This window comes from Dendrobates tinctorius, unplaced genomic scaffold (assembly GCF_039654945.1).
Source record: "Dendrobates tinctorius isolate UK_male_01 unplaced genomic scaffold, ASM3965494v1 ptg000296l, whole genome shotgun sequence".
NCBI classification, from domain to species: Eukaryota; Metazoa; Chordata; class Amphibia; order Anura; family Dendrobatidae; genus Dendrobates; species Dendrobates tinctorius.
Genome location: NW_027361963.1, coordinates 2,761,846 through 2,782,198, shown reverse-complemented (window position 1 = coordinate 2,782,198; position 20,353 = coordinate 2,761,846). Strand labels below are relative to the sequence as shown.

General features: G+C 47.0%; 1 protein-coding gene across 1 annotated transcript in view; it reads left to right on the top strand.

The window, feature by feature from the left end:
• The first annotated feature begins 804 nt into the window (after positions 1-804).
• Positions 805-20,353, top strand: part of LOC141073081 (uncharacterized) — a 36,514-nt gene continuing 16,965 nt past the window's right edge. Inside the window, exons 1-2 of the mRNA XM_073560410.1 lie at positions 805-926; positions 3,841-3,963. Coding sequence (XP_073416511.1) covers positions 809-926; positions 3,841-3,963 — 241 coding nt within the window. The 5' untranslated portion in view covers positions 805-808. The remainder of the gene's footprint in view (positions 927-3,840; positions 3,964-20,353) is intronic.

The following is a 20,353-nucleotide window of genomic DNA, read 5'->3' as shown; positions in this document are numbered from 1 at the left end:
TCTGCGGCCGGCACTGAAGGGGAGAGCACAGAAGGCGAGGCCGGGGATTCCTCCTGTGCCGGAGCCCGACCCCTCACACGCCTTCCTCCATGACAGGCGGTCTGCCGCGTCTGAGGGGGCGCCGGGTCTAGTGAGCGGAGGCGCTCGCTGTGCACAGACCTGTATGGGGGACGCAATGTGACCCCGGCCTTATGGAGACAAGGAGGAGCCGCGCAGTGTGAGGAGAGAGCCGGGAATGTGGCGCCTCCTGGTGGCCGGGGGGGATCCTGCAGCCCTCTCTACACACAGCAGTCAGCGCTGAGGAGGGACAGAGCGGAAGCCCTCACTATACAGCGCCCACAGGGAGCCCCGCACACTCCCGGGGCAGCGCCATGTAACAGCAGCCCCACGCAAAACACAGCGCCCCCACATAGACCCACACGCAGCGCCCCCTGCAGAGTCTATGTGCAGCTACAGGAGGAACTGCGGAGCGGCCGCCACTGAGGGAGAAGCGGAGCCCAGCGCGGACTGCAGCAGAGGAGACACAGGCCCCGCCCCTTCACCGCATGTGATCGGGTCACATGGGCATGACGTCACCACAGGTCCTTCACCACTTCTCTCCTGAGCCCCGCCCCCTGGTCACATGACGGTGACGTCACCACAGGTCCTTCACCACATCTCTCCTGAGCCCCGCCCCCTGGTCACATGACGGTGACGTCACCACAGGTCCTTCACCACATCTCTCCTGAGCCCCGCCCCCTGGTCACATGACGGTGACGTCACCACAGGTCATTAACCTCTTCCCTCCTGAGCCCCGCCCCCTAGTCACATGACGGTGACGTCACCACAGGTCCTCCCGCGCTCAGTGCAGCCGCTCCGTCCCGGGTGTGCGCAGCTCGTGTTCTCTGGGGTCAGCCAGCAGCAGATTTCCGGTTCCCGCCATTCCGGTGAGATGACAGGAGGGTTTGTGGTGAATCTGTGAGAGGAGAGTGTGGGGGGAGATCAGAGCTGTTCCTGTGGAGGCTCCTGCTCCATGTGACTGCGGCTCCTCAGTGTTGGGGACGGGCAGCATTGTATGGGGGATGTGCAGCGTCTCCTCCTCACCTCACGGCCCCCGCTGGAGGTGTAGTTACCACGGTGACCGTCCCCCGCTGGAGGTGTAGTTACCACGGTGACCGTCCCCCGCTGGAGGTGTAGTTACCACGGTGACCGTCCCCCGCTGGAGGTGTAGTTACCACGGTGACCGTCCCCCGCTGGAGGTGTAGTTACCACGGTGACCGTCCCCCGCTGGAGGTGTAGTTACCACGGTGACCGTCCCCCGCTGGAGGTGTAGTTACCACGGTGACCGTCCCCCGCTGGAGGTGTAGTTACCACGGTGACCGTCCTCCGCTGGAGGTGTAGGATTTTGCATACCTCCCAACTTTTCAAGTAGGGAAAGAGGGACAGGGGTTGCGGGGTGCGCAGCGGCAGACTTTAGGCCACGCCCCTGACCAGTGTCGCAGTTCGGTGCCATGGGCCCACCAGTAGCAGTGACTTTGGGGGCTTTCACTTTTCACCTGCATACAGATGTTACACTCCCCTCGCTCACAAATTCCCCTCTGTCTCCATTTAATAATGAGCTGTAGAGTTTGGTGAATGATGAGGAGATGCGGCGTTCTGCCAAGTCCTGTCCATAGAGTGGGGATGGGACACCAGATCTGCAGCGGGGCCCACCGGGGGATTCCCCTGTTACCCTACGGGCCGGTCCGAGCCTGACCCTGACCACACCCATTTAGCGCTGCTGATCGCTGTTCATAAACAATAATTATAAAGAGAAAAAAATAAACTTATTTACAAGTAATGAATTAAAGTATTAATGCAAACATGGTAATAAGCCGCACAATCCATCACAGCTCCGCTCTATGAGGCCGGGGTCACACAGGGGAGAAACTCGGACGAGTCTCACATCTTAACACCCGGCACTCAGGAGCGGAGCGTGCGGCCCCGCGTCTCTCTGTGCGGCCCCCGCGTCTCTCTGTGCGGCCCCCGCGTTTCTCTGCAGCCCCGTGTGGCTCCGTGTACATCGCGCTGATCCACTTCCTGAATTTGGAACCGAATTCATATTTTTGTAAAGATGCAGATAAAAATGACCACTCAGGAGAATCGAAGGCCTTAGGCCTCTTTCACACTTCCGTTTTTGACAATCAGTCAAAATCCACCAGGTTTTGAAAAAAACGGATTCGCAATTTTTTTTTGCGGATCCGTTTTTTTCCCCATTGAGTTGCATTACTGGCGGATCTTGACTGATGGTCATCCGTCGGATCCGTTTTTGTGAGGATCCGCCAAATTTTTTTCATCCGCCGGCATGCCTGGCCGGACAATGCAACTTTTTTTTGTGGTTGGATCCGCATTTTCCAGTGCGCATGCTCGCTCTTTCTCTCCTCATTGTGCGGATCCGTCAAAAAACGGATCCTGTGGCATCCGTTCACATCAGTTAGGAACAGATCCACTTGTCCGCCTTTTTGGCGGATTTTAACTGACACAAAAAACTGAAGTGTGAAAGAGGCCTTAGCCGCATCCAGCGAGGCCAAGACCCATTCATTGTCTGGCACCAGGGAACTGCACTGGACACTGACTGAACTCTCCTAACATTAATAGATGTATTTGTCCCGGACATGAAACCGGTCTGGTCTGGATGTATTATTCCTGGTATCACCGAATTTAATCTAGAGGCCAGGATTGTAGTGAAGATCTTATAGTCCACATTTACCAACGATATGGGGAGGCACCTCACATTTATCAATAGGAACTTACAAGTCTGATATTTGGCAACAGAAACTAATTTATTGTCATTGATCTTTACAGGGGTTCTCTGGGCATGTGATATTGACGTCCTATCCAAATCTGTGAGGGTCCGAAACCTGGCACCCCCAACAATCAGCTGTTAGCTCCGGCCTCCTGGGTGCTTCAGAACAGCCACTGTTCAGTGTCTGATATTGAGGAGGATAGGTTATCAATATCATACCGCTATAAGGTGCACCTGTCCTCGACCACCGCTGATGCACAGCAGAGGTGGACGGTGACTTTGACAACCAGCAGCAAATTATAGAATTAAAAAATCCTTCCGTTACTGAGAACCAAGCAGATTTTTAATAAGAGGTAAATGACAAATGTTGTGACATGATCAATATTCCCCCCAAATATAGACATTACCCATATGCAATCAGGTATAGGCAACTTCCATCCTCCTGCACACCCCCACTTTCCCCTTTCCGATTCCCACTCTATACTTACACCCGCAGAGACTTGTACAACATGTCCCCGGGTCACCACGACTGTAGCAGACCCAAAATCCACCAATACCTACAGCGTGGAACGCACACAAGTCTACTTCCGCCCGTACTCTTTCCTGATGGAACAATCAGTATCACGTGATAAATCCTTTTCCTGTTCAACATCTCCTGGGAGTTGTAGTTTGTTTGACATCGCAATATTATAAGGGTAACGAATAAAAACTACAATTCCCATAATGTACTACACAGCGCACAGGCAAAATTGGATTTTCTGTATATAGCATGTGCAGTGCGAGAAAAGTAAGATCCTGACCGGGAAAGCGGGACAGAGTCTCAAAATCGGGACTGTCCCGCTGGATCCGGGACGGGTGGGAGGTATGATTTTGGGTGGTGAGCGGAGAGGTGACTGCTGGGACAATTTACAGGACAGCACTGGAGGATTCTGGGTGATGAGCGGAGAGGTGACTGCTGGGACATTATACAGGATGGCACTGAAGGATTCTGGGTGATGACCAGAGAGGTGACTGCTGGGATATTATATCTGAGAGCACTGGAGGATTCTGGGTGATAACTGTATCATTGTTGTCAGGTTTCTATAAGGTATCAGGACGTCGCTGTCTATATCTCCATGGAGGAGTGGAGTATCTAGAAGGACACCAGGATCGGTACCAGGCCGTGATGATGGAGGAGCGCCGGCCTCTTACACCACGAGGTGAGCAGCGAGGCTCCTTGTTGGCTCCGGTGGATGTGATGACGTCTCTCCGGCGTCGTCCTGTAATAGATGAGTTATCTCCACACTTGCTCTGGTTTTCTCTACATTTTCTCCGTCTGACAACAGCTTTCATTTCCCTGATTATTTCCTTCTGATGTGTGGGTCGCGGTTTCTCCGCTGTTGTCATGTCTTCATTAGAGGTGGACGATCCTGAACACTGACTTCTCCCAGAAGTCTGTGTTACTGTTTGGGATTGGGAGCCGAACATAGCTTGTTGTATAGCTGTAACGCAGCCAGTCAATAAGCTTTTCCTGTGGGGGCACTTCCAGCCCCATCACAGCCATGTCAGGTATTGGCATGGCTGTGATTGGCCGGTGCACTGTGGAAAATAAAAAAAGAGACGGGGTAGGTAAAGCAGACAGCTGGGGGCTGGTATTCTCAGGCTGTTAAGTGGCCATGGATATTTAGCCCTGCCCAGAAAAGGCACATCCATTAGATGCGCCAATAGTTCTGGCTGCCGGTGATAGTTTTGGGGTTGGTGTCAGCTGTGTAATATCGGCTGACATTAAGCCCGGATTTCAGTAATGGGGAAGTGTCTACCCCACTGGTACCCCATAATCAAAAGGAAGAAAGACACACACAGAAACAAATCAAAGACATTGTCAGCTGTCTGCCGAGAATCCATCATGATGATGTCCCACGACGAGCCAGAACTCTGCTACATCTGGTTGCATTTCTGAGCGATGACACCGGTAATGTCAGCCCTGAGGTCAGTGTGAGAACGAGGCTGCGTGTGATTGGATAGAAACTGTCCTCAGCCTGTGCGGAGCAGAAATGTGTGTCACACTGTATATTGTGTTACTGTATATGTGTATATATAACCACACACACGTTACACAATATACAGCGTAACTCACATTTGTGCTCAGGCTGAGGACAGTTTGTGCAGTTTATTCCAGCAGCTCCGCGGCGTCCTCCGGCCTCCAATACACCTTTCAGGCTGTTGAGATAGATGTTGAATCTCCTCCGTCAGCTACAAAGGTCGTCTCCTGCTTTACTCTGCGCGCTCTGTCTCCTCCGCGCGCTCTGTCTCCTCCGCGCGCTCTGTCTCCTCCGCGCGCTCTGTCTCCTCCGCGCGCTCTGTCTCCTCCGCGCGCTCTGTCTCCTCCGCGCGCTCTGTCTCCTCCGCGCGCTCTGTCTCCTCCGCGCGCTCTGTCTCCTCCGCGCGCTCTGTCTCCTCCGCGCGCTCTCTCTCCTCCGCGCGCTCTCTCTCCTCCGCGCGCTCTCTCTCCTCCGCGCGCTCTCTCTCCCCCGCGCGCTCTGTCTCCTCCGCTCGTCCTGTCCGGTTTGGTGGCAGGAAAGCGCATTCACGATACCTGACAGGACGCTGCCCTCACCCGACCTCTCGAGCAGACGTCTTTACGCAGCCCGTCCTACAACCTCACAGCTGGGAAACTGCTGGGAGCGGGCATATTTAACCACTTAACGACTGGAGTTACTTTCCTTTTTGCGTTTTCGGTTTTTGCTCCCCTTTTTCTCAGAGCCATACCTTTTTTTATTTTTCTTCAAAATGGCCATGTGAGGGCTTGTTTTTTGCAGGACGAGTTGTGTTTTGGAACGACACCATTGGTTTTAACATATCGTGTACTGGAAAGGGGAAAAAAATTCCAAGTGCGGTGAAATTGATAAAAAATACAATTCTACAGTTGTGTGGGTTTTTTTTTCTCACACCATGTTCACTAAATGCTAAAACTGCCCTGCCATTATGATTCTCCAGGTCATTACGAGTTCATAGACACCAAACATGTCTAGGTTCTTTTTATTTAAGTGGTGAAAAAAAAATCCAAACTTTGGTTAAAAAACAAAAATGGCGCCATTTTCTGAGATCTGTAGCGTCTCAATTTTTCATGATCTCGGGTTGGGTGATGGTTTATTTTTTGCGTGCCGAGCTGATGTCTCTATTGATATCATTTTGGTGCAGATACGATCTTTTGATCGCCCGTTATTGCATTTTATTGCAATGTAGCGGCGACCAAAAAAACGTAATTCTGGCGTTTTGAATTTTTTTGAAGTTTTGGTCGATATTTTTTGCATTTATTTATGTAAATAACAAAAATTTGTAAATTTTCAAACCTTGAATTTTTTTGCCCTTAAGGCCTCTTTCACACTTCAGTTTTTTGCCATCAGTCAAAATCCGCCAAAATTTGAAAATGGCGGATCCGCTAAAAATGTGTAAAAACGGATGCAAGCTGATGGAACGGATCTGTTTTTTTTAAGGATCCGCTATACCGATTTTAGTGCGGATCCTCAACAAAACGGATCCGTTCCATCAGCTTGCATCCGTTTTCACATCCGTTGGATCCGTTTTCTTGCGGATCCGTTTTTCCACACCTCCAAAATGGGATGCTCCCAAATATGATTTGCTCTTGGAAAATGCTCTCAAATGTGATTGAATACTGGAAACTAGGGAGAAATATATCTAGGGTGTTGTGATACAATTTCTTTGAAAGGTTTTAGAGCTAGTGGCAGCGATGGAAGGAGTTATTGCGAGTATTGACAGCTTCTGTGTGGAATTGGATCTTCACTTGAATCGGTTGGTAATTATTGCTCTCGAGAGGGAGAAAAGAAGACTGCGGATCCTGCGTCTGAGGAGACGGTGCCAGTGGATTCATCCCATTAATGCGCAGAGGTTCACCCGTGGCGTTTTTTCCACATTGTACCTGGAATTGAGGGATAATCCGCACAAGTTCTTCAACTACGTGCGCATGAGGCTGGAATTCTTTGAGATATTGGTGGATCGTGTTGGAGAACAAATCCGGAGAAGGGACACACAAATGCGGTTTTCTATATCACCGGCGGAGCGTTTGATGGTGACCCTTCGGTAAGTTGTCTACCTTTTAAAATGTTTCAGATTCTGCAGGATTTTATTGTTATGTTATGGCTTGTAGTTTGTATTAATTTTACTGTTTCAATTTTTTTAACAGATTCCTGGCAACTAGAGAATCCTTCACCTCCCTCCATTTCCAGTTCCGGATTGGGATTTCCACTATTGCTGGAATTGTACAACAGACCTGCCGGGCATTGTGGGATTCTCTACAGGAGGAATACATCCCACAGCCAACACAGGAGAGGTGGCTGGAGATTGCCGACAAGTTTCAACAAATCTGCCAGTTTCCAAACTGCATCGGTGCCGTGGATGGCAAGCATATCAGGATTGTGAAACCTATGGGATCTGGTTCACAGTTTTACAACTATAAGAAATACTTTTCTATTGTGCTGATGGCCATTTCGGATGCAAACTGCAAATTCATTGCCATGGACATCGTTGCATACGGTCGTTCTAATGACTCTCAGGTATTCAAGATGTCCGCCATGGGCCGTCGCTTGTATGGAGACAATTTTAACTTCCTATCTCCTAGACCACTCCCTGGAACAACAGGCCCACCAATGCCTTCTGTGTGCGTTGGCGGCTCCCGGTTTTCCACCTCACGGATGAGGTCATCAGTATCAATGACCACACCCTCCTCCAGATGTCTCCGGGGGGCACGCTGTGAAACCTGTGAAGATAAAAAAAAAAAAAATTACATTCTATTTAAACATATGATGTTCATTTAAACAATTATCCAAATAGGGTTACTTACCTTTTGCCGACCAACAGACGCATCACCTTGACGACCCTGGGATGTCCTGGGAGTCACTCTAGTGCGGGCACCGGATTCTGAAGACTGTGGGAAAAAAAAAAATTTTGTTTGGATGGATGCGTAGTTATGGTGTGTGCACTGTGATGAATGTTTGTGTTGGGTGTAGCATTATGTATCTGTGTATGTGCTAAACTTACACTCTGCGCACCCCCTCCTTGCGTCTCTCCACCCTGCACGTCTCCTCCTGGAAGCTCCTCTGAATCAGCTTCCTGTTAAAACATAATAGGATAGTGTTTTTAACCCCCAAAAAAAAATTAGTTTAAAAAAAAAAAAAATAATTGAAGGTGTGTAATTGCTGTGTATACCAGTGTTTGCATTCCCTCAAACTCTCACCGAGAGTGTAACCAGTGATTGAAGGTGTTACCAAGTGTAACCAGTGATTGAAGGTGTGTGATTGAAGGTGTGTAATTGCTGTGTATACCAGTGTTTGCATTCCCTCAAACTCTCACCGAGAGTGTAACCAGTGATTGAAAGTGTGTGTAACCAGTGATTGAAGGTGTTACCAAGTGTAACCAGTGATTGAAGGTGTGTGATTGAAGGTGTGTAATTGCTGTGTATACCAGTGTTTGCATTCCCTCAAACTCTCACCGAGAGTGTAACCAGTGATTGAAAGTGTGTGTAACCAGTGATTGAAGGTGTTACCAAGTGTAACCAGTGATTGAAGGTGTGTGATTGAAGGTGTGTAATTGCTGTGTATACCAGTGTTTGCATTCCCTCAAACTCTCACCTTGAGTGTAACCAGTGATTGAAGGTGTTACCAAGTGTAACCAGTGATTGAAGGTGTGTGATTGAAGGTGTGTAATTGCTGTGTATACCAGTGTTTGCATTCCCTCAAACTCTCACCGAGAGTGTAACCAGTGATTGAAGGTGTTTAATTTGTGTATACCCACACTGTGTCTGGATGTTAATTCCCTGAAAAACTCAGCTGTGTATACCCAGATTTTCATATTGCAATCTCACTTTTAACCACACTTGTATACCAAAAATTTAATGTACCTTTATGGTAACTTAATTTTACCTTTTTTTTAAATGATACAAAAGGAGATTTTTTCAAAACAGTTTATTATTTTTTTTTTCCAACAAATAGGAGCTCCTCTGCTCTTTATTTTAAATACCTCAATAAATGAAAAATAAAAAAACACCAATTTACAACAGATACATTAATAACACCACAATTGCAAATCTGAAAATAAAATAAAAAAACCCACACAAACACGCATAACACACAGCCAGGCCACACACACACACACACTCTTGCAGGTGGAAGTTTTGCAGCTGAGTTTGATAGGCTGGTGTTTGATGTCTGGCTCGGTGTCTTCAGTGTGGCTGTTGCCAGATGTCTGGGCCCAATTACGCCACATACAATACCAGTTAGGCCGGTTTCACATTTGCACTTTATAGCGCAGCGATGGCCTGCACACGGCCGCCGCTAATCCCCGTTCCATCCGGTCATCGCCGCCTACTAGCGCACATGGACGCTTGGGATCTGCGCACCCTATGTTTAGTATGGGGTGCGCAGATGGTGCGCTGGCAGGATTTTACAGTGTGCTGTGCACTTTTGAAGGTGTGCCCTTGTGCGCCAAATGCAGCATGTTGCATTTTGTCGCGCATGGCACACCTTCAAAAGTGCGCAGCACACAGTAAAATCCTGCCAGCGCTCCATCTGCGCACCCCATACTAAACATAGGGTGCGCAGATCCCAAGCGTCCATGTGCGCTAGTAGGCGGCGATGAACGGATGGGACGGGGATTAGCTGCGGCCGTGTGCGGGTCTTCGCTGCGCTATAAAGTGCAAATATGAAACCGGCCTTACACCACACAATCACAGCATAAAAAATACAATATAATTACAGTTGTATGAAAATAAAATGCAGTACACATGCAACAGAAAAAAAATAAAAAATGCATTACACACACATGCACGCATCCACACACACACGCTCCAGGGGTCTTGCAGGTGGTAGACTTGCAGCTGGGCAGGCAGGTTTTATAGCTCTAGTTCAATCTTCTATCAGTCAGGCTGCAGTCAGATATCTTGCTTGGTGTCTTCAGTGTTGCTGGTGCCAGATTGTCTGGGCCCAATTACACCACATTCCATACACCACTCAATCACAGCATAAAAAATACAATATAATTACAGTTGTATGAAAATAAAATGCCGTACACATGCAACAGAAAAAAAAAGTATGAAAAAAAAAAAAAACATGCAACACTCGCAGACCACACATTAGCAGGCCATACACACACACACACAGAAATGTCATAAATAGGTATACTCACACTTGTAGGTGAGCTGCTACTGGCAGGCTTGGTGGGGGTCCTCTGGCAGAGGCTTGGTGGGTGTCCTCTGGCAGGCTTGGTGGGTGTCCTGTGGCAGAGGCTTGGTGGGTGTCCTCTGGCAGGCTTGGTGGGTGTCCTGTGGCAGAGGCTTGGTGGGTGTCGTCTGGCAGGCTTGGTGGGTGTCGTCTGGCAGGCTTGCTGGCTGACACTGCATGTCTGGGCCCAATTAGCCCACCTTATATAGTTTTGGGACTGTCTGGAAAAGTATCTTTTTTTCTGGGCATGCCCAGTGCGATTTTGCGGATCCTGCCCACGCCTATTAACTAGTTAAATGCCACTGTCAAACTCTGACAGCAGTATTTAACAAGCGCTCTCAGCCATCCGGCCGGAAATGCGCTCACCGGTGACCCCGTCACGTGATCAGGGGTCATCGGTTCGTCGGCATGACCACCAGAGTTCTACTTGAGACCTCTATGGTTGTTCATGCCAGATTGCTATGAGCACCACCCTGTGGTCAGCGCTCGTAGCAATGCAGTAAATCTGCTACATAGAGGGGATCTGAGCATTGCCTCTATGTAGCAGAGCTGATCAAGCTATGGCAGCTTCTAGCCTCCCATGGAGACTATTGAAGCATGCCAAAAGTAGAAAAAAATCTTTTAAAAATATGAAAAAAATAAAAAAAACAAATGTTCAAATCACCCCTCCTTTCGCCCCATTCAAAATAAAACAATAAAAAAAAAAATCACACATACAGATATTAGGTATCGCCGCATTCAGAATCGCCCGATCTAGAAATAAAAACAAGGATTAACCCGATCGCTAAACGGCAAAGTGAGAAAAAATATCAAAACACCAGAATTACGCTTTTTTAGTCGCCATGACATTGCATTAAAATACAATAACGGGAGATCAATAGATCGTATCTGCACCAAAGTCATATCATTAAAAACGTCAGCTCAGCACACAAAAAATAACCCCTCACCCAACCCCAGATCATGAAAAATGGAGACACTACGGGTCTCAGCGCAATTGTTCGTTTTTTTATTGTGTTTTTTTTTAGCAAACTTTGGAAAAAAATTTCATCACTTAAATAAAATAGAACCTAGACATGTTTGGTGTCTATGAACTCGTAATGGCCTGGAGAATCATATTGGCAGGGCAGTGTTAGCATTTAGTGAACCTCGCACAAAAGCCAAACAAAAAAAACAAGTGTGGGATTGCACTTTTTTTGCAATTTCACCGCCCTTGGAATTTTTTTCCCCGTTTTCTGTTACACAACATGGTAAAACCAATGATGTCAATCAAAAGTACAACTCGTCCCGCAAATAATAAGCCCTCACACGGCCATATTGACGGAAAAATAAAAAAAGTTATGGCTCTGGGAAGAAGGGGAGCGAAAAACGAAACCGCAAAACCGAAAAAGCTCTGGTCATTAAGGGGTTAAACCAAATAGTTAAACATTTCCCACATGTCTACTTAATATCAGCACCATTTTTGAAACTTTTTTTTTTGTTAGGAAGTTAGAAGAGTTGAAACTTTATCAGCAGTTTTTCTAACAAAATTTACAAAACCAATTTTTTTTTTAGGGGCCACATCCCGTTTGAATTGACATTGAGGGGCCCATGTGACAAAAAATACCCCAAAGTGACACCATTTTAAAAACCACTCCCCTCAAGGTGCTCAACACCACATTCAAGAAGTTTATTAACTCTTTAGGTGCTTCACAGTAATTAAAGCACTGTAGAAAGAAAAAATGACATTTTTGTTTTTTCCTCACAAAAGTATTGATTTATCTCTGATAAGAACTGAATGAGTTAAATGAATTCTGCTGAACTTTATCTTTTCTTTGAGGAGATGTCTCAGACATCTCCCTTGTGAACCAAGGTCAAATATTTCCTGCTTACATGGCAAAGCTGTTGTAGAAGTAACTATTTTTCTTTTCTTTATTGCACATGTCTGTAGATATCTAAATTCTTTGCTATAAAAGATGGAAGCCTAACTGATAAGCCAGAGGCGCGCAGCAGGCATCCCGAGTTGTATTATACAGCTTGTGTCTGTGTTATTCTTCTCGACGGAGCAATCAATTAGAGACATATGGTGCCTTACACCCAAGAACATCGGTCCTTCAGATGAAAGAGATATCTGCATCTCCAAATTTTTAATTTTGGAAAGGATCGAAAGTGGACCGTCCAATTTGTTGTGCAATTTCTCTTGAGTGCGCTGATACTCCATCTGTGATGGAAAACCACTGTTTGGGCGCATGGCAGAGCTTGGAAGGGAAGGAGCGCCATTCGTCTTTTGGAGCTCAAAATTGGCTGGAATAAATAGTGGACCTCATGTCGTATTTGTACGTCCTTGATAGGCCTAAACAGTGGAAACCCTCCACAAGTGACCCCATTTTGGATACTACACCCCTCAAGGAATGTATCTAGAGTTATGGTGAGCACCTTGAAACTGCAGTTGCTTCACAGAATTTTATAATGTAGAGATGAGAAAATCACATTTTTTCCTAGAAAAATGTTTTGGCACCGAAATTTTCATTTTCATAAGGGTAACAGGAGAAAGTGTACCCCAAAATTTGTTGTGCGATTTTCCCGAGTGCTCCAATACCCAATATTTGATGGAAAACTACTGAGCACACGGCAAGGCTCGGAAGGTAAGGAGCACCAATTGAGTTCTGCAGCACAATTTTGTCTGCAATGGATTGCGGGTTCCATGTCACATTTGAAGGGTCCCTGACATGCCAAAACAGGAGGAACCCCCACAAGTTACCCAATTTTGGAAACTATGCCTCCTGAGGAGTTCATCTAGGGGAGTACTGATCATTTTTTTTAACCCTCAGGCAATTCACAGAATGGTGTTATTACTGAACACATGGAGTCAATAGTCCACCAATAAGTATCATAAGGTATTTTATTAAATCATAACAATAAAGCGTACACTTCACTCCATCAATAATTAAGGAAAAAGTCAGTAGCGATTACAGCAGGGCAGTCGGGTATTAGTGGCATGTACTCCCACATTAATATAGAGGTGGGAGGCATATACATGACTCAATTACCATAAAGTGCTAGAGCTTCAAAGTTAATAGTTTTAATAAAAAATGCTGAGTGCTGATCAATTGATAGAAATCAATACCAGTTTCCACACAACAATAATCAGTGCATACTGAGTGAGGTCTGAAATATAGTGCTACTCTATGCTAGAAACCACATGTACATTGAAAGCAAATATCCAGAAAAAAAGAGTATTACTTATTTACCCATATTACCCCTGGTGAAATACCACAATGATAGTCTCCCAGAAGAAGCACACGTGAAACGCGCGTTGGGGCTGCTGGCATGTGTTTGTTTTTTTTTTGCTTTAATTGTTGATGGATTGTTGTGTATGCCTTTCTGTTATTACGAGTTAATAAAATAACTTCTGATACTTATTGGTGGACTACTGACTCCATGTTTTTAGTAATAATTTCATATTGGTAGTGTCCATTGTGCTAATTTACATAAGCCCCCCCAGTGAAGGTATGGGGTTGATTTTGATACATTTATGATTATAATATGATTTATGTTCTGATGATAATGTTTTGATTCACAGAATGATTCAAGATTGGGCTGAGTCAATGAAAAATTACTATTTTTTTTCCCCACTAAATTGTTGCCCCAACTTTACAATTTTCAAAAGGGATGATGGGAGGAAACTAACAGTGTAATTTGTTAACACAATTTCTTCTGAGTGCACCAATACCCCATATGTGGTTGAAAACTAATTTTTTAATGCCGGCGAATCTGCATGCCTCCGCTACTACCCTCGGACAGGGACACCGACTTGCTCTCCACAGGTTGCCTTGCCGCTTTTTCAGTTCCAGGTCCTGTGTTCTAGGCCTTGTGCGCACCAGGCAGGTTTCCTGGGGGCGTGCTTAGTGCACCTGTGGAAGAGCTCCAGTGCACACACTCCTGATGTGTCCCCAGCCAAAAGCTGGGAAGCACTAGCTGGGAGGCACTTAGTACTGAAGGCACCTCCTTCTGTTGGGCGGTGCCTTAGCAACTTAAGGCTCTTTTACATTTAGCGATGCACCAGCGATCTGACCAGCGATACGACCCGGTCAGGATCGCTGGTGCATCGCTAAATGATCGCTAGTGAGCTTCCACACAGGAAGATCTCAGCGATGCAGCGGACGATACCTTTCACACACAGCGATCCAGACGTCCTCCTGCCCGCGTCCAGCGTCGCTCGTCTCACACAGCAGGAAGCCGACGACGAGAAATGGAGCCGCCTGATCTCGCGCAATGAGCGACAGACAGCAGGGGAGCCGGTCGGAGATAAGTATCACACATAGCAATATCGCTAGCGATATCACTGCTGCGTCACCAAATCGGTGATGCTTTAGCGATATTGCTAGTGATATCGCTATGTGTAAAACCCCCTTTAGTTGATCAATGTATTCATGTCTATTTGGTTTATTGTCCCTGTACTCCAGCTTCCTGAACCTGTCCGCCCTATCAGTACCTGATCCTATCCGTGTTCCCAATCCTCCCATCCTGTTGAACCTGCTCCTGATTCCGTCTGGCCTAGTCCTGATTCATCTAGTCATAACCCATACCCTGACCTGTACAGCCTAACTCCATCTTAGTGGCCATCCTGTCTATCCTGAAGCTGCATAGTCTGAACCCATCCCAGTGGCCATCCTGCTCTGTTTGGCACCCTCTCCGAACCAGCATCCCGGACCGTGGGTCAGCTGCCATGGTACTGGGATCTGTCTCGTAGTAGCATCTGTGTATTGCAAAGATTGTAACACTGAAGTTTGGATATGGCTTTAAGGAAGGCTACTACTTGCGATATAACGCAGTTTTATTTCAAAGTGCAAAATTAAAGGAATAGTATGATTGTGTACACTTTTGTATATTTTAACATCCAAAGATTAAATGCATATAAATAAATAGATATAAAGATTAAGTACATAAACTCACATCTTCACCAAGGAGCTTTTTAAACATCATCCGTCTGGAATATCGGAGAAGCAACCACCAAGACAGAGAACTACTAGAAAATTCACAACACTGCCTGGGCGTCACTACTTATGCAGGTATCACAACACTGTACACGTATAAGTACAGGTACCCAACTTTCTGCTTCTATCCAAGTCATGTTTCTCTGGCCTTATATAGTGATTTACACTGTGTCCGGGCTGATACAGACAAAGCTAAGCATGGTAAGAAGAAGGGTGGTGGGCTGATATACATTAATAACAGATGGTGTACCCAGCAGCATATTACTATCAAGGAAAGTCACTGCAGTAAAAACATTGAACTCTTAGCAGTTGGCCTTAGGCCTCACTATCTACCTAGAGAATTCTCCATTTGCATAGCAGTAGTCATGTATAACCTCCATTCCCCAGGCAAGAGGCAGTGAGGAAGTGTTGTCAGGGGTGTTAGCTCTCCTTCAGACAAAGCACCCAAACTCGTTAATTGTAATCTCTGGGGATTTTAACAGAGTCATGATCTCAAAGGTTCTTCAAAAGTTCTATCAATATGTTAAATGTGCAACTAGGGACAACAGTATATTGGATCTCCTCTATGCAAATGTTAAAGATGCCTATTCATCATCTGCACTACCTTCCCTGGGGAAATCTGACCACAACCTTGTACTATTGTCTCCATCTTATCAACCAGGTGTCAGCAAACAACCAGAGACTAAAAAACTAATCAGGAGGTGGTCTCCAGCAGCTGAGGAGGCTCTGCAAGACTGCTTTGACCTCACAGACTGGGAGGTGATATGCGACAGGGGAGAGCATGATGATGTAAATGATATTGTCGGGAGAGTGATTATATAAATTTTTGTACTGATACTGTAGTACCAGTTAAAAAGATTCGATGTTATGCAAATAACAAGCCTTGGATTACAAAAGAATTGAAATGCTTACTAAACAAGAAAAAACTGGCATTTAAAATGGATACAAAGAAACTGAAATTGATACAAAGGGACTTAAAAGGGAAAATTAATAATGCCCGTGAGGCGTTCTGAATTAAATTAGAAAATAAATTGTCACACAACAATTCCATGGAGGTGTGGTCGGGCATGAAGCAGTTAACTGGGTTTAAGGCAAGGCCGCAGCGTGGGGAAGTGGATCTGCCCATGGCTAATGAAATGAACAAGTTTTTCAACAGATTCACCGACACATGCGCAGCATAATCATGAATGATGGATGGAGCAGGGGAAAAATCGGCAGCATTGACATTGTGGGATAAACTGTCTGCTTTCTCTGTCTCCCCAAGCGATGTGAGGAAACAATTTAGTAAACTAGTCATACAGCATACAGTCTAGATCACGTGAAGTCATTATTTCCCTCTACTCCTCTTTGGTCAGACCTCATCTGGAATATTGTGTCCAGTTTTGGGCACCACATTTTAAAAAAGACATCAACAAACTGGAGCAAGTTCAGAAAAGAGCGACCAGAATGGTGACCGGTCTGCAAACCCTGTCTTATGAGGAAAGGTTGCATGATTTGGGAATGTTTAGTTTGCAAAAGAGAAGACTGAGAGGAGACTTAATAGCTGTCTACAAATATCTAAAGGGCTGTCACATTGTAGAAGGATCAACTTTATTCTCATTTGCACAAGGAAAGACTAGAAGCAATGGGATGAAACTGAATGGGAAGAGACACAGATTAGATATTAGAAAAAACTTTTTGACAGTTAGAGTGATCAATGAGTGGAACAGGCTGCCACGAGAAGTGGTGAGTTCTCCTTCAATGGAAGTCTTCAAACAGAGGCTGGACAGACATCTGACTGGGATGATTTAGCGAATCCTGCTTTGAGCAGGGGGTTGGACCAGATGGCCCAGGAGGTCCCTTCCAACTCTACGATTCTATGATTCTATGATTCATTGGCAAAGCAGCTGGGCCTGATGGCCTCTGTCCACGTGCCCTCGGAGTGTGTGCAAACCAACTGTGTACTGTCTTCCAACTCCTGTTTAACAGGAGCCTACAATTACAGAGAGTGCCAATGCTGTGGAAGACCACCTGCCTGGTGCCGGTCCCCAAGATCACTTTTCCGACTTCGCTAAACTACTATCGTCCAGTGGCCTTAACATCGCATGCTATGAAGTCATTGGAGAGAATAGTACTTGCCTACTTGTGCCCAAGGGTGAGGGCCTAGACCCCCTACAGTTTACATACCAGCAGAGATTGGGGGTGGATGACGCGATAGCGTCTCTGCTCCATACAGTACATTCATTCTTGGACAATAAGGGAACTGCAGTGTGAGCCATGTTCTTTTCCATCTCAAGTGCTTTCAGTACCTTACAGCCGCCCCTACTACAAAACAAGTTGACTGATATGACGGTAGATGAGGGGATGTTGAACTGGATAAGCAACTACTTGACGGACAGGCCGCAGTTTGTAAGGATGGGGGAGGTGGTATCTGGCAGTGTACGGAGCAGTGTTGGAGCCCCTCAGGGAACATTGCTGTCGCCCTTCCTCTTCACATTGTATACAGCTGACTTTCAGTATAAATCAGATCTGTCACCTCCAAAAATTCTCAGATGGCTCAGTGATTGTAGGGGGCATTGTGGGGGACCGGGGGGAGGAGGAATATAGAAGGGTGGTTTCTGACTTTATGGATTGGTGCCAGACTAACTGTCTAGAACTAAATGTGAAGAAAACCAAGGAGATGGTGGTGAGTTATAGAAGGAAAAAGAATGATTACTTACCGATCACTATTGCTGGCCAGGAGGTGGAGATGGTTGAGAGCTACAAATATTTGGGGTCCACCTTGATAGCAAACTCGATTGGAGGTGTCATAAGGAGGTTTTCAGGAAGGGAATGAGCAGACTGTACTTTCTACAGAAGTTCAGGTCATTCAATGTGTGCAGTAAAATACCACAAGCCTGAGCTAGACGCTGGGACCGACGTCTATGCTGAGCAGCACCCGCAGCGGCCGAGCCCGACAAGGCTTCGGATCTTCCCCGTGTGCAGGAGAATCCCGGCACCTAACATTACAGCCACCCCCGCTTGCATCCCTCCCGGCAACGTTCGCCACACTCTTAAGCCGCAATAAGCTGGGGGGCACGAATGTGCTCGGTAGGTTCCCAGGTCCTATCCTCAGGTCCATGACCCTTCCAGTTAACCAGAAATTTTTATTTTCCACGTGCCACCTTAGACCCGACAATGGCATTGACCTCAAAATCGTCCGAAGACGCATCTGAATCACCAGCAGGACTCCCAGAAAACCGGGCCATGTACTCTGGCTTTAGAAGAGACCCATAAAAAGTGTTGGTGATCCTCAGCTGCGGTGGAGGACTGAGACGGTAAACTACAGGTTTTACCTGCTCAAGGACCTTGAATGGGCCTAAATAGCGGGTTAGCAAATTTAGTGGACTCCCGGGGCGAAGACTAGAGTGGGACGACGATGCGTGTCAGTGAAAGCCTTCATCCTCTCCTTCGACAGTCTGATTGCATCCTGCATACGCTCCCAGATGTCACGAGCCACCACCGCCCAGTCCACCACTTTTGGGTCGGAAGACGAAACGGGCATGGGAACAGGAACCCGCGGATGTTGACCATAATTTAGGAGGAAAGGAGTCTGCCCCGTGGAATCAGAGACGGCATTGTTTAACACAACCTCCGCCCATGGCAGCAGGGACGACCAAATGTCTTGACTGACGGACACAAAATGCCATAGATAATGACCAAAGATTGAGTGGTCCTCTCCACCAGCCCATTTGTCTCAGGATGGTATGCAGACGACAAATTAAGCTCTATACTGAGCAGGCTGCAAAGTTCCCTCCAGAATCGAGACCCGAACTGAGGACCCCGGTCACTGCCTATCTTATCAGGCATCCATGAAGGCGAAAATCTGCTTGATAAATAGCAATGCCAGTGCTCGCGCGGAGGGTTACACGAGGCAGAGGCACTAGATGTACCATTTTAGAGAAATGATAGGTGACCACCCAAATGACTGTTATTATGGGACTTGGGCAAATCTACAATAAAGTCCATCCCGACCATCTTCCAAGGCTTATCTGCCACAGGGAGAGGATAGAGCAAACCCGCAGATCTCTGCCTCAAAGGCCGGTTCCTAGCACAGGAAACGGAGGGCTGCACATAGAGCTTGACATCTCGCACCATCCGAGGCCTCCAATAAGATCTCTCTAAGAGTTTAATGGTCCTCTTAGTGCCGAAATGACCACCTACTTTGGAGGTATGTGCCCACAAGAGAACTTCAGACTGTAAGTTAGGTGGTACATAAGTTTTGCCCAGAGGAATCTGCTCAAGGGACACCGGTGCAACCGTTCGAAGACTCTGCGAGGGGACAATTAGACGTTGTTCATCCCCATCCTCGGAAGAGACTACTGAACGAGACAAAGCGTCGGCACGTAAATTCTTCTCGGACAAAAATGTATGTAAAATCGAACCGCAAGAGGAATTAGGACCACTTGGCCTTGCGCAAATCCAGACGCTGAGCAGTCTGAACATATGTAAGGTTTTTATGGTCCATAAAAACCTTAAAAGGATACCGAGCTCTCCAGGAGATATCTCCACGCGGTAAAGGCCAATTTCATTGCAAACAACTCCCTGACCCCTCTGGCATAATTCCTCTCCGCTGGTGAGGTTTTGGAGAAGAAGAAGCAAGGATGCTTTCGACCTTGAGAATCCTTTTGGTATAGGACAGCTCCGGCACCAACGGAAGAGGCATCCACCTTTAGGATCAGGGTCGGATTGGCCCACCAGAGAACCAGAGGACTCTCCGGTGGGCCCAGGCATAGGCAGCTGCTGGCATACTGGCCAGCAGCTGCCTAGGGCCCCCACTGCTCCAGGGGCTCCCAGCCAGTGGACAGCTACTATGGGAACCCCCCGATGCCAGCGGAGCAGCATCGGGTGACAAGAAACAAGCCGGCTGCTGTGGCTAAAACCTGTACCCGCTGATAGAGAAATGAATATTCACTGCTCCCCAGGCCCCATGGGCGTGGAGAAGGGTGAATATTAATTTCAATTTAGCAGCGGGCACTGTTTGACGCAGTCTGCAAGTGAACATAAGTCACGTGTGCCAGCACCGCTCTCCCCTAGCAGTGACAGAAAAAGTCATGAGAATGCAAGAGCGCTCTGTTACGCTAGTTTCACACTAGTGTATGGAGGAGCTGTGGAGGGATGCGGACTTCTTTCGTGAAGCTCCGCCCCCTGCTGCACCTCCGGTCAGCTCCGTCGGTATGCGGCCTGCGTATCTTATCTTTAACATTAGGTACGCATTCCGTGCCGATGTATGTGGATGCCTCAGAATGCGTCGTTTTGACAGTGTGGCGACCTGCGCCGAACGCAACGTGTTGTATTTTGGTTCGGTCGCCGCACCGTCAAAACTATGGATGCAGAGGCATCCGCATACATCGGCACGGCCTGCATACCTAATGCAAAAGATA